Raw genomic sequence first — 15,155 nt, 5'->3', positions numbered from 1 at the left:
TTTGTGGACACTTCCCTCACGATTGGCCCTTCCTAGTGTCCCATCTCCATGGTAACCCTTTTTGTTTCCTTGTTTTCTTCCTGGTTTCTTTTCCGTTTATTCTTTTGTTGTCATTCTGTTAATAACACCCTTGTTTGGTTTCTCTCTAAGTCTCTTCTCGTGTAAGTTGTGTTATTCCCTGTGGCCTGTTTCCCTTTTCTGTTTTGGTGTTTTTGTTCTTTTATAATGCATCCCAGAACTCTTCGTGTTGGTGATTTGACCTTTGACTTTTCTAATGACTCTGATTTTGGATTTGCCCCCAATAAATCCCACTCTTCGGAATGAAAGCATTCCTCTCTCAATTGCTCCATGTTACTCCCCGTTTCACTGCATAGCCATCCTTCTTTAGCGTCCTCACATGAACTTCCTAGCCAGAGAAGACTGATGCTGGGTGACCTGCTGAGATAATTGGAAATTATTTAGGAAATTCATTATTATTGTGGTTTTGATTAGTGGTTTAGTTGGGGGGGGGGGGGGGGGGGGGGTTTGCATACACTGCATACAATGCATTTTCTTACACTGAATAAAAGTTTTGTGAATGTGCTAACAAAACTGAGAACTGATCATTTTATGCATTGTTATTTTTATCCCCCACTAATGGAAATGATTTCAGACATGACCGACCCCACCTGAGACTGCCCAGAGATCAGAGCAGGCCACATGGGGCTAAATGGAATGTTAGTAAGCACAGCGTGAGATGCTAACCCTGGAGCAGGGGGAGCACAGACTAGGGAAAATGAGTTTTGAGTAATGTCACTGCAAAGAGCTGACCTCAGACCAGTCTCAGTAACAGATAAGACGTGACTGTAATATTGTGGCAAGCTGGGACAACTTGTGTACTACACGGCTACACAATAGCCTCAGAGAACAGAAACACGACCACAGAACCATATGATAGAGATTCATTTTATTAATTCTATTCTATGTGACTGAACCATTAGTAGATTATGCAAAGGCAGCTGTGAATCGTTTCACTTTTCTGTTGTTCAGATATAAAACGGTGAGTGCTGGAAGAACTCTCCAGTTTGATAAGAATAGAAACTGCCCCAATATATTAAAATGGGCGGACGGGGGTATGGAGTATGAACTGTCACCTGAATTGACAGTAAATTTCTTTAAAAATGATATTCAACAAGCAGCAATCTGGGTTCACAAAGAATTCTGAAATCACACACACAAAAATTCCTGTCTCACCTTTCCAGTGGGTGGTCATATCTTTTTCTCTCATACCCAGGCCTTGTGCCAAAGACATGGGAGGTTGAGGGTGTGGAGCAGTATTTTTTTACTGTTGCTTGGATCATGCTCTTCTGGACTGAGATTAATATTGTATATCCCGAATGCCCATTTTCAAATGGGACAACCTTGGTGTTACTCTTCCACATCCTCTCTGTTTCTGCTTTCAGTCCCTGGTAGTTTTTTCTAACTTTTCATTAAATATAAATCCATATCAGCACTCAAAAGGTGAGCTCATGCAGGTGAGAAACATATTTGATGCTCGCAGTTTACATATCTTCATAGCAATGGAAAACAACACTGTCGTGCATTGTCCTCTTAAGGAAATTGGACGACCCAACAAAGCAGTTATGCTTAGGGCACCCACACGGCCTGCAGTAACCCTGCTGTCAGAGAATTTGTGTTGAAGGCTTTGATCATCTTATTCACATTCAGCAAAGCATAATATTGTTCTTCGCATTTCTGTCCTCCAGGACCTGTTAGATCAGGGTTGTCCAAGTCTGGTCCTGGAGGGCTAGAGTCCTTCAAAATTTGTGCTTTGTTTTTTTTTTCTCTGTGATCATCCTCTGGTAGGTTAAGGTAGGCTATGAGTTTACTTACTTTTGCCTTAGATTCTGTTACATTCAAGGCTCCTTGTCTGAACCGAGTTGCTTATTTGCTGTTAGCTGGAATTGCTCACTGCCTGGGCCTTGTGTGTGAATTAGGGGCGGACACAACACTCACTGAACTGTTAAATTAGGATGACTCCACTCAGCACCTGTAAAAGGCCTTCATTGTGCTTTTATTCTAGTTCCTCATCTACACTGAGACCAGACCTCTCAAAATCATCTAAGTATCTTTTTTTCGCACTCTCTCAAACTTTCAACACATACGTCCATAAACCTAAATATCTTTCCAATCTGAAATGTGTCTACATAGCCCACAGATCTCCTAGACACCATCATCATCGTAGATGCCGCAATCTCAGCAACTTCATTTACTCCCAACGTTCGGCACCATCACATATCGTGGTGGCAGGAGGGCTCCGGAACTGCCAATCTGCTGTCCAGAAGGCCGACTTCATCTCAGCACTGGCATCCCTCCACTTCCTACACTTCCTGGCTCTGACAGAAACACGGATCACCCCTGAGAACTCGGCGACTCCGGCTGCCCTGTCCTCTGCCTTTCCATCCACACATTCTCCGAGGCGTCTCAGCAGGGGTGGTAGCACAGGTTTGCTGTTGTCTCCAAAGTGGTATTTCACCTCACCCTTTCTCTGCTCTTTCAATCTTTTCCTTTGAATTCCATGCTATTACAGTGTCTTTGCCCACCAAACTTCACATCACCGTCATCTACCACCCTCCAGGTTCCCTAGGTAACTTCATTGACGAGCTTGACGCCCTCCTGAGTCAATTCCCCGCTGAAGGAAACTGACTCATTCACCATGCTGACTTGAACCTTCTATCAGACAAGTTACACTCCTCTTGTATCCTTCCTCTGTTGAAGTCATTTGACCTTGTGCTCAACCAGTCTCCTCCATTTACATATAGAGCATTTGGCACACACTTATCTAGATCAACTTACAAAAGTGCTTTGTCGTTTACTCATAGGATACATCCTAGCCAGCACAGTGGGTTAGAGTCCAATATACCAATGATCTAGAATGCTGTTTGAATTCAGGGATCAATGCTGATGACTAGAAGTGCAAAATACTTGAGCTCCATCTCAGACAAATAATAAGTACTAGAGTTGGTCAACATCAGTGTAATAAACAATACCCTACAATAAATACTAGTTTCAGTTAGTCAACATAGGAGCAGGGTCAATGGTCATTTAAATATTCCACAAATAGACGGGTCTCCAGTCTACGTTTGAAGACTGCAAGGGACTCTGCTGTCCGGACAGCAAGACCTCACAGTTTCCATTGAAAACTTCCTGGAATCGCCATCTGAAGCTGCTCATAGCCTGGGCAAATTTTGGGCAACCAGTTGTCATTTTCAACTCATGTTTCAAATCTAACCAGGCTCTTGCAGATTCCTCCTTTGTAACACACAAAGGATTCGGCCCTTTGTCTCGCAGGAAGCTGCCCAGGTGCTTGTGCAGTTTCTTGTGATCTCAAAGCTAGATTACTGCAGCTTGCTACTTGCTGGTCTTCCTCTAAGAGCCATGACCTCTACAATTTGTCCAGAATGCAGCAGCACGACTGGTCTTCAGTTGATTGAACTGAATCATGTGCATTTACATATGCAAACAACACCAAACCACACTGGTCTCTGGCCCTCTTGGAACAGGGTTTGACACTAATATTAGTTTAACACACCTATGTTAGATGGCCTTATGAAAGAACAGCCAAGCTACTACGCAGCACTTTCAAACTCCCAGGCCTCTGGTGTGTGTGTGTGTGTGTGTGTGTGTGTGTGTGTGTGTGTGTGTGTGTGTGTGTGTGTGTGTGTGTATGAATGACAGGCAAACTGTCTTCAAGTTGTCCATCTATCTGTGTTTCTATCTATCTATAAAGATAAAGAAAAGCAGTATATCATCCACACAGCACAAAACATTTAAGTAAACCACGCTGTTCGGCTGTAGGTTGCTTAGCAATATGTATAGCAATAATAGCTCGTATGCAAATGTTCTGCCTTTCCTATTATGCAATATTTTTTTCATTGACCATGTCACTTAAATATAAAAATTCAATTTAAAAAGAGAAAATTGTGTATTGGCCTCGTCGCAATATATTGGTATTTTCCACATTTCTTTCTTGTGGGTTATTCTTCTAGGAAAGAATCTTGAATTCCTGTAAAGGTTCTCATTGCTTTCAGTACTCTATTTTCTATTTCTTTTTTGTTGTCGGTCAGAGGCTTGAATGACTGCAGGGAATCTCTAATAAAGTGTTTAGAGTGACAGAGGTCAGAGAAAGAGGAAAAGTAAGAGTGAAAAAAGAGTCTTGACAGGCAATGGGACTCCATGAAAAATGCATGAGAGACTGAGAAGTCTCTTCAGTAGCACGAGTTGTAGAAAAAGCACGGCTCGTGTTCTGAAGCTGAGGTCTGCTTGCACTGGAGTCATGTTTGGTAGTGGAGGAGGCTTTGGAGCTCTTCATTAGCAAGCCTGACATGCACCTCGGCAGTCTCCACCCTGGCGCAGTACACATCCCCTCTAAGCTTCATCTGCCATGCTGGCAGAATTACTGGAGCTTGTCCGTTTGATTTATCTGCATTTAGACTAAAGCACGGCTTCTTATGTGTGTGGTATGGCTTATTCCTTAATGAATTGACTTGCAGACATGTTATTCTTCAGCGCCAGGGTTATCTACTTATGCAAGCGAGGGTCGCGCCGCTGGGACAGCGTCAAACAGCAGCCTACGGCACGACTGCAGTGACCTTGTGTGGAAGAATCACACTAAGAGCATGTTTCGGAATCACACTAAGAGCATGTTTCGGAATCCTGTATATAAAGCCAGCCAGTGTCGGCACTGTTGGGATGGCGGTCCCGTTGCTGTATTGCTCTTTCATTCTATCAAGCTTTCATTTTTTTATCAGCCCTGTGAAGGATTTGGAATTCCTCTCCCAACAAATACGTACACGCACATCTGCACACACACACGCTATCTCCATCCACAGCAAAGTCTTCTCTCGCTTCAAAGATTGGACATGACGCATCTGCAACACATTGCGGCTTATCGACGGGCACCATAAAGAACCACCATGCAAATATTCTTGCTGATAAATTGAAAGATTGCACATGTGCTCTCATTCATTTAATCTCACTTTTGCTGTTTGGTTAGTGACTGCATCTTTAAGATTGGGGAAATGAGGATGATGCCTCGTATATGAAAACATTTAGTCAAAGCAAATGGGCTTTTGTGTTATAATAGCTCCGTGTTGCTTGTCACCAGCATAACAGTGTTGTGCTTTCTTATTGATGCTTCATGAACATTGAGCACAAACTATAATTAGTACGTAAAAAAAAAATTGCTAAATAATTAGGCATTTCTTTGAAATATAGAAGCTCAGATCCTTAGTTCATTTAAGGATTTTAATTTCTTTATGATCAGTCAGATGCTCTTACCTACCGTATTATGTAGATATATGAAATATTTTATTAATATTTTACAAATAATGATGGGTTTATGGAGGTTTCACATGACTTTTTCTTGCTACGTTTTGCTATAGGTCATTTCACGTCTAAGTGAAGTATATGCCCAGGGGGCTCCCGTTTTTGGCTCTGTAAAGTAGTTTCTTTAGTAGTATATTTCAGGTCAATGTGCACCTGTACTGTGTGAACCAGAATGATGACGAAAGTGTGGAGAAGAAAAAAAAAAAAAAAGAGGAAGTGCTCTTGATCCACAGCGCACGACCTTTGTGTGAATTATGAGCACATATAGCTGCTGGTGGAACAGGTCTCACTTGTCTTTATTAATGTGACTGCAGAGGTTAGCGGCAGGTTGAATTCGCAGAAGTGCGCAGAAGTACCTTAACAACCTCAAGACCTGGCAGAGAGTCTTTCACCTTAAATTAGCACAAACATTCTAGTGTGGAATCTTTAAGCTGTCTGTCCAGAGCAGTTGATAAGCCAGAGCCCAGTAGTGTATGCATTACATTTACTGAAGACAATACTGTTGGCCCGAGGTCCCCAAAACCAGTAGAACTGACAGTGATATCACGGCAGGATTTGCTTAGCTGCATCTGGGCAGATTAATCAGGTTTCAGGCAGCCTTTGGTTTTTAAGACCAGTACAAAACATGAAAAGTTTGTGAAAGTTGGTGTGAAATTGTCTATCAGGTGGACTCTGTATAAAAGAAAGATTTTACTCAATCCTGATTTCTGCTTTCTTTTTAAAACACAGACACTGTTAAATTAAAGCTGAACTTTAACCTCACAATGATTCGTTTCAAATTCAATGTGTTATAGTAAACTGCCAAACCAACACAACTGTGACTGTCCTGGCATTACTGAATCGCCCATTCCAATTATTCAGTAATTAAACAGGGTATTTTATTGTTTAAATGGTGGGAAACCAAAAAAAAAACACACACAATGAGAGGTAACTTATAAATCAAATTATAGCCTACATGAGTATATGAATGAACTATGTAGTTATAACCTGCTTTTGGAAGTAACTTCTACAATTCACATTCATTCACAAACCTGTTCTGGTCTTGGCATCTCAAATTAAACAGGCAAGTAAACATTGCAATAAAGGTAATGGAAAGCTAACGAGAAAACACAGCATATACTGACATGGGAAGTGATTTCCATGGATTTAAAAGAACTCAAGCAGGCACTATTAAATGTGGCATCATTGATATCCCACCATTCCAAAGCCATTTTAATTGCTGCGTTTCTGTCCTGCTTCTTCCTGTCAGGCCAGAAGAGTCTCTGTAAAACTCCTTACGGATTATACCGTATATAAGTGGTGAAGGTAAAGTTCGTGTTTTGTGGGGTAAAAAAAAAATAAAAAATACAAAGTCGTTTTAGCAAATTAGTTTCTCGCCATGAATGATGCATTTCCAGGAAGTGAGCACAGGTGCTCTTTATATCATAAGTCTCAATTGCTGATGGTCTTTGTTAAATTCCGGAGGAAAGCTTCAGCCAGTAACACGATGAGCCGCTATCTCAACCAGCGTAAAGTGGCCTGCAGTCAGCCGCTGCATAATTCACCTAGAGGTGACAAGTTCTACTCTGCTTAGGGGTCAATTTGCACGCAAGTCCATTATAAAAGAGTACGTCTTTGGCAGGAACTCTGGAGAAAATGTTTACTGCAGCTCGACAGCACGACGTGACTGCATTGGGTATACATTCTAAACATGCTATATTAACATTAAAATGTATGGAAGCTTTTAAAGGATGCAAGTCAAAATGTCACCCCTTTATTGTTTAAAAGCAAGCTCTCTGATTTCATGGCATTTCTATAGTGTATGTGAAAGAGATTTGGGCGTTTCCTGGAAGGGGTTGAGATGGTGGACGTGGTGGAGGCTTTTCGGCTGGAGTAAAATGTCATTATTATAGAGGGACCACGGCGTGAAGAATTATACAAAGAATTTTGTCATTTTGAATCGTGCAGGCAGGGGAGCATCACAACTAGTCTATTTTCAGTCTTGTTCATATACACGCTGATGACCCAGGGATTGATTTGTGAATTCAAAAAGAGACAAACACCTTAAAGACCTTAACCAACTTTTTCCGTTTGTCTCTTCAGAAGAAATTAAAACATTCCCTTAATAGAAAGTAAAAGGACAGAGGGGCATCGGTGATGAGATGAAACTATCTTTGCACAATAAAGCAGGCTCAGTGGTTGGCTGGTGCTGAACAAAGGGAATAATATGCTTTTTGCATGATGGAAGGGGCCATTTCGCCCAATTGCACCTGTGATAAAATGTCCCAGACCAGAATGACAGAATGAAATGAGAGAAGGGGTTGAGAAGGGGAAAAAAAATAACGCCAAAAATTGAGAGAGACCACAAGTAACAAGACCACACAAACATAACACAGAAGCCGTAGATCAGAGTGTGGGACCAAGCTGTCTAATTCTTGAGAAATAAAAGGAGATTAAATACTTAGAAAGTGACTTAATGGAGACACTGAATGGCACTGTACATCACATGGGTCAGTTTCACTGAACACACGCAATTCCTTCATAATTTGACTGCTAGCTCTCCCAAGGACATAATCTCTCATCTTTATGTTGTCATAATGCGGTTTTAATTTGATTGATGGATGGTTTGTCCAATCAGACGGTTATGTTGGGAGGAAATATGAAAGCGAAAGCCCATTGGCAATGGGGAGAAACAAAAGACGAGTAGTTTGAGTAGTAGGCCAAATTCTCTTACCACCCGTCACACAAAACCCACCTATCATTTCAGTGAAGGAAGGGCATAGACAAAATCAGAAATGGGGGGAGTAAATGGAGGTTTAATTGCTCTCACTGTTAAGGCTAAGCGTCATTGACTGTAACTGCTTAGAGGAAAGGAAGTCACATCTACGGTGTAGTGGTAATAAATCAAAGCTTTAGTGGGATATGTACATTTAACTCTGACAGAATCATTTAAGGACTCAGTGGTCTCGCAATCATTGTGCAATTGCAGCTGTCCCTCAGACAAGTTTTAATTGAATTAGTCTGAGTGGTCATATTCTCCAAACAAATGGGGACAGTTTCTACTCTTGGGGCTCATTGACTTTAGAAAAAATATGAACCTTTGCTCTAACGCCTACATTTCTTTGGGAAAAGACACCAAGACAGTTTTGAAGGGGAATTTTTAAAGCGATATACTACAATTACCCATATATAGAGCAAATATCACTTTGACAACAAGCTGTGTTGTCTATTACACATGCATAGTTGTAAATGTTGCTAATACAGTCTAAACCAGGCGTCCCTTGATGTGTACCACCAATGAAAAAATGCCAGCTGAACATTTGTATATATTCACGCTTGTACATTTTTCTTAAGTGTGTGTAACTGCATAGTTGAAACAGATTCAGAAATCTGAAATAAAGTATAATGGTTATATTTACAACATACATACAAAAATCAAAGAGCAAAATAATTTGAATAATGGCCAAAAGTCACACCAAAGACCGTGTATAGCAAAAAAGGTTTAATCTCTCCTTGATGCATGTGTTTATTTACACATAATAAATCTGCAAAATAGGAAGGAGAACAATATTTACACAACGAGCATTTAACAGCCAACCTGTCACAGTTGATTCAAGTTTGAAACTCTTAAAAAGGTATCAGAATTCAGAAAGTATTAAAATTCTTTAGTTTTGTATTCTTTTTTTTAAATTCACATGCTCACACTTTTCCAATGTGTAAGTGAAATGTTTTGTTTTTGTTTTTTTAAGATCAGCTTCTTATTTTGGCTAAATTATGAGCAGAAATAAAAACTAAGAACAGGAGTAGAGGGGTTGGTCGCTTGAACTGAGCAGTGCGAGAGAGAGGAAGTGGCCAGTGGACACGGTGGAAGGAGGGATTGTGGGTGATGCGGTTGTGGAGGCTTCAGAGGAGCGAGAGAAGGTGGCAAGGCACTGTGTAAAAACGTGAAAGCTCCGTGATTACTGAAACAGCTTCTGATTTACCAAACCCTTCTTCTACTCCTACGGCTAAACTATCACAACACGGCTATTCTACAACAAAAAAACAAACAAAAACCAAAAAAAAACAGGCATCTCTTTTTGTTTTCTTCCTCAAAACAAGAATATAAAGAAAGGAGAGGCAAGCGCGTCAATAGTTCAACACTGAGATGTTGGTGAACGGCTCAAGACGTCCACATTTTCCACAACTCATGAAAAGTATCAAGTAGTCAAACAGCACCCCCGATAAAAAAGGAAAAGAAAAAGAGGATAAATTGATAAAATGAAAAAAGAGGATAAAAAAAATAACATCAAAGCAAATCACGTGTCCTGAGCCGACGCAACCAGTTGTTTTACAGTCTCGGTCATCAAAGCCTTGCTAATGCAGCGTAAGGCTGAACCTGTCAACATGTTTCCATCAGGGAAACTATGAGGGGTACAATAAAAATGGTTGCTAGTCAGTAAATGCTTTTTTGATATAAAGAATGAGAGTAAAGAACAAGACGTCTTGAAAATACGTGGAATGAAAGATGATTCTCCTACGCAACATGGAAACATCTATGGCGCAAAAGGGCAAATCTTTCTTGTTCCATGTGAGGACAAACAGATTATCAGAAGATTATATATACACACACACACACACACACACACACACACACACACACACACACACACACACACACACACACACACGTATTTTGGAAAAAAAAAAAGCTAGACATCAATTTAAGTCACCCTGTTCAAGAATTCACTACTTGTTATTTACGGACACGGCCTAAGACTAGCGTACGCCATGTATGGACCCTGTAGTGATGCTGTAGTCCTACAGGTATACTGTATGGTAGAAATAAGAAGACTGCCTTCCATTGAACTTTGTCATGTGTGCTGCAAAAAGGGGGTGTCCATGGTTAGATGAAGACTAAACAAGTCCTTTTTAATAATATCATAACATTTTCAGTGACAGCAAAAGTTGAAAGCACAAAAAGTTATGAGAAAACAACTGGTGATATGTTGCTGAAACCTACACAGTAAAAGCATCCAGAATGATTACAACAAGACTGGAATAGATATAAAGAAATAAAGGATTCTTATAGCTAGAATGTCTCAAGTTTGAGAAGATTGTCAGTACTACAGATACTAAATACGGCTTTATACTTTTGGAGACCTGCTCCTAGTTGGATAGGAGAGATTGCGCTAGCATATACACAATGCTCAAAAACATTCAAAAATAAATAAAAACAAAGCATTTGTTTTCTTAACCCTGCTGGCTGTCATGAACCCTGGTGCACACGTGCCTCCAGATAAAAACAAACAAAAAAAAGTTCTACGGTGACTATCCATTTTCTCTCTCAGGATTCTCACCTACTTCTCACACTTCTCACAGCATCCTTACATTTGCTTTATTGTCAGAGGGAGCGGTAAGTGGAGCGGAGATTTCTGTTGTTTAAACATGTCTGGCCTCAAGAGTACAGTGCAACAAATGAAGGGGACAACGTGGATCTTCACAGCAGCGTCTGGCATTCCGGAGACCAAAGGGAAAGTTTGGGGCGGGGAGCACGGATGTCAAAGATCTCTGCTTCATCGATTTGAGACGCTCAGCAGATGAGAGGCGCAGCAGAAGGGGAGAATTTGCAAATCGCTTCACATTTTCTGAATGACTGAAACCGGGGGGGAAAAAAAACGTTGCATGTTTACCTACTTCAAATGCAACATATTTATCCTTTTTTCTTCTTGAGAGATAGCACGAGAGAATTAGGTTAAAGAGGGGAAAATGAAAGAAGAGGGAGGACTACAAGGAGCATACCTCCGACGTGATATATTCGCAATGTACACGACTTTGCTGTTTAGTCGAAGTTCTGAATAAACTAATGAAAGGGCTTGTATCAAAGAAAAACTATGAAAATAAGTGACGGCCACGATAGCTTATTTGACAACGAGCTGCAGTAAATGAGGACTGCAAATTAAACTGAAGTTCAACTCTTTTCCTCTAGCACTGGCACACAAAGACTACCTACTACCGTTATTAAGCCATATTCACAGCGGCTGTGGATATCTGATTACCCCACCTGCTGCAGGAACACACTGTTCGATCTTATTACGATTTTAGCCACCAAAACTACAGCAGTAGGGCGCCAAAGGGACGGACGCCATGATGGTAATTATCTGGGACCTTCCCAGCATTGCGCAAGACATCATATCGCGCCTCATTGTTGAGCCGTAGCGTTTTCGGCAAGAGTTTTCCTTCGTGCGGCGTGAGGTGCTTTGTGGAAAGACAATGCCGTCTGTCGAGCGCACAGGTGGAAGGTACTGTGTTTGGGGCTTTTTTTTCTGTGGGATGACAAGCGAATATAAAGTAGTGAAAACCCCTAACATAGCCAATAATAACCGGTCAGAAATCTCTTTCGCATGCATTTCTGCACTAATTTCTCGAGGGATGAAATATCATACAACAAGAAAGCCCACTCACATGGCTTTCACAATAAAACCACAACAGTGAATTAAGGTTGAAAAAAAAAAAGCGTAGAAACTTAACATACCGATTCTTCCACGAACTTAAGAATTACATTTTTTTTTTCTGCATTATTCCCTTCCAAAAAGACAAGGTACCACACAACATTTTGTTCATCTGTCTCAGTTTTTTGTTATTTTTTGTGTAATATTTTCCACTCTTGATTCTTCAGTCACTAGGCAAGTCAACATTAAATCATAGCACATTTTAGCTAAAGAAAAGGTTTTTTGCACTAAACAACATTCAAATAAAACATGGCACAGGACAAGGTTTTAAATATTTTTTTTTTCATAGTTCAGTCTTTGTTTCACATATCAAATTCATTTTTGTTGAAGTCTTTTCTATGTTAAAACTGTAAAATTTTTTATCATTTTTTCCTCATTTTGTATAAAAATGCAGTTGTATTTATGTATCTATACATATATATTTATATCATTTTTGTTTTTGTTGTGGTTCTTGTAAATTGTGCAAATTCAGCAGTAACACAAGTGGCAGGAGACTGGGAGCGATCGCGTGATCAGTCATCCCCGAGGAAGGAAAACCGAATCCACCACAGGATGGGAAAACAAACAGACTTCATCCAACAAAACGGAGCACTATAAAACCAGGATTTTCAGTAACCTGCTTTAAACTTCAAGACCGAGGCCGTGAGGGATCTACACTTCGTTGTCCAAACCTTCCGAAGCAGGGCTCACTCGGGAACAGGGACAGGTTTCCTTCAACGTACCTTAATATAACCATAATATGCCATAATATAACAAGTTGTAACCCATGTCCTATAGGAGAGCCACTGAAGAGCCACTCTGTTGCGTGTTGAGTAAGGGAGAAGGGACTAATAAGGGGATATCCACCCTGGGCTATTGTGAGAGGGTCTCCAGTGTACTGCATCTATCCTTGCAGTCCATAAGCTTTGTGTGCGGGTGGAGGGAGAGGGGTGTGGGGTGGAGCTCAGGGCTGGCCTGAAGGGGAGTAGGGAGGGAGTCCTCAGCTGGCCAGCGCCATGGTGTCGATCACCTGCTCCAGCTTGCTGCGCAGTCTCTGCCTCCGGGCCTGCTCGTCCTTCTGGAGCGCGGAGAGGATCTGTGGCGGTACAACAAAGAGGAGCTCAGCCTCACGTCCCAGTTCTGGACGCTGGGGACTGAGCAGAAGCGGGGACGTCATGCCCCACACACACACATTTACGCAGTTGACAGGTAATGCATCTCCCGCTTTGGTGGACAAACCCAGTAAAATTGGGTGTCATACCATCCGAGATTCCGGGAAGGAAGCAGAAAACTGTGTAGAGAGGACTGTGCAACCTGCTAACAGCTGCAAGTCTGGATAATGGACTGCTAATTCTCCTCATGTTTATATTGGTTCACCAAGGGTGTGCATGTGGCCATGTGTGCATCTAGATAATTGAAGCATAATGAACACCAACAGATGCCTAAATACAGTCAGCTGCAGTGGATCGGATGCAAAGATGGACAGAGGACTGGCACAGAGCTGAGAGCGTGCTTGGTAAGGAAGAGGTAGGGCCTTTGTGCAAGGCGAGGGCAAAAATATCACACACAAACACACATGCACCGTCAGGCAGGTGCGTATGCACAACGCACACATATACAAACACGAGCACATGGGCATGCACACACACACACACACACATGGTTCTCTTATAGTGGCTCATTATCATTATCATTTACACTGGCCCGTCAGACTGAGTCATTTGTCCCTGCATGTAATCATATGCATGTTGCCAGTTAGGGTTAACTACGCGGGGGTTTCACATTCACACCTCATGCCTTCAGCATGCTGCATCATCAGCGTAAGTGCAGAGCGAAGCGCGCGTGGATGACAACCCGCCTCGTTTCAAACGCAACCAATTCCTCACCGCTTCAAACCGTAGTTTGCTTAGACAGCCCGAAGGCACTCAGGACCGCCGCCTGGCTGGTCGGTACGTGCCACGGGCTCTCCGTCTACCCCCCCGTGACTGACCTCGTCTTTGTACTTGGAGATGTAGGAGTAGATCTCGTGCAGGGCGCTCATGCTGTTGAACTGGCTCAGGTGGAGCCTGGACTGCTCCGCCAAATACGCGCTCATGTCCTGGTCGCTGATGGTAGCCATGCGCGAGATGTCGGAGTAATACCTGCGAAAGTGGACATCCAGGTCAGACTGCTGGGAGGAGGGACAGTGAGTCCCTACAGCGTTAAAATCACGGCAGGAGTAATTTTATCTATTTAGTAATAAACACGGCATCAGATATAGTCTGACTTTTTTATTCGTATGGCTTTGCATGAGCATCAGCAGTTTATTCGAGTTCAGCGGTAGCGTTTCATTCGTCCAATAGCCCTAACCTTCATCCTTCATAGTCTGTCACAGAGGTAAAGGAAGCCGACGGATCTATTGCTCTGTCTGCTGCAGGAGATGCCTGGCTGCTCCTGACAGACATACCTCTCCACCCAGTTCTTGTAGTTGGGAATGTCTTTAGCGTACAGCAGCTTGTTGGAGGGTGAGTCTTTTCCCAGTTTGTGTTCCGACGTGGAGCACGAGTCCATGAAGGTCTGAGCCACGACGGACAGGCAGGCGTCCGTGATGCTGTTTTTGTGGATGTCGAACACAAACTGAGGGTTCTTGATCACGTTCACCCAGAACCTCAAAGGCAAACTGAGAGGAGGAGGAAGAAGGAGAGAGTTCTTATGTTAGGAGTTCAGGCCGGTCACGTGCTGTATGTGGAAAGCGTAAAACTTAGGTTTGATATTCCCCAAGTATTTTCTCACTAAAACATCATGGAATATTCCACACAGATGTTTGACATGTTTGGCTTTTAACATTGAGCTTTGCATATTAATATTCATTTGCTCATCTTATAGATCTTTGCGCACGTTTCACATGCTTGATAAAACGGATTTATGTTTATGATTCCACCATCTGGTCGTGCCCAGAAGAGGAAGTGTTTCCCTGATGGGTCTCAGCTCATCTCGAGCTCTCCTCCTCAGGTAATGGCAGGCGTCTCTTGCCACTTTAGCCCTTGACCTGCTCATCTGGTCCAGCAATTCGGTCAAGCTGCATGGCGATGGCGATGAACTGAACCGAACTGGATGGTTTCTCACCAGTTGCTTTTCCAGGTGTGCCGCACATCCGAGTCTGTGATCTGGTGTTTGTCCGCCTGCTCGTCCAGAAAGTCGAACATGTACTTGATGGCCAGGGGCAGTGCGCTGCCGCGGTGTGCTGTGCTGAATATCGTCTCGAACAGGTCATCTACGAACTTCTGCAGCGTGCCCTGAGAACACGCCGCGGCGGTCAGTTACATGCACTGCACCAAATATACCGTTTCTTATACTTCA

The 15,155-nt window shown here is 42.3% G+C and overlaps 1 protein-coding gene across 3 annotated transcripts in view; it reads right to left on the bottom strand.

Moving 5' to 3' along the window:
- Positions 1-8,833: 8,833 nt before the first annotated feature.
- Positions 8,834-15,155, bottom strand: part of plxna1a (plexin A1a) — a 155,053-nt gene continuing 148,731 nt past the window's right edge. For 2 of the 3 annotated variants that reach the window (XM_035521223.1, XM_035521222.1), the window contains exons 29-32: positions 14,922-15,091; positions 14,263-14,475; positions 13,807-13,957; positions 8,834-12,912 (exon numbers count right to left, since the gene is read on the bottom strand). In XM_035521223.1, coding sequence (XP_035377116.1) covers positions 12,817-12,912; positions 13,807-13,957; positions 14,263-14,475; positions 14,922-15,091 — 630 coding nt within the window. In that variant the 3' untranslated portion in view covers positions 8,834-12,816. The remainder of the gene's footprint in view (positions 12,913-13,806; positions 13,958-14,262; positions 14,476-14,921; positions 15,092-15,155) is intronic. The other variant, XM_035521224.1, reaches the window with a different exon arrangement.

The sequence above is a fragment of the Electrophorus electricus genome, chromosome 22 (assembly GCF_013358815.1).
Source record: "Electrophorus electricus isolate fEleEle1 chromosome 22, fEleEle1.pri, whole genome shotgun sequence".
NCBI classification, from domain to species: domain Eukaryota; kingdom Metazoa; phylum Chordata; class Actinopteri; order Gymnotiformes; family Gymnotidae; genus Electrophorus; species Electrophorus electricus.
Note: the sequence above shows the minus strand (reverse complement) of the source record. Positions and strands in the feature narration are given on the sequence as shown.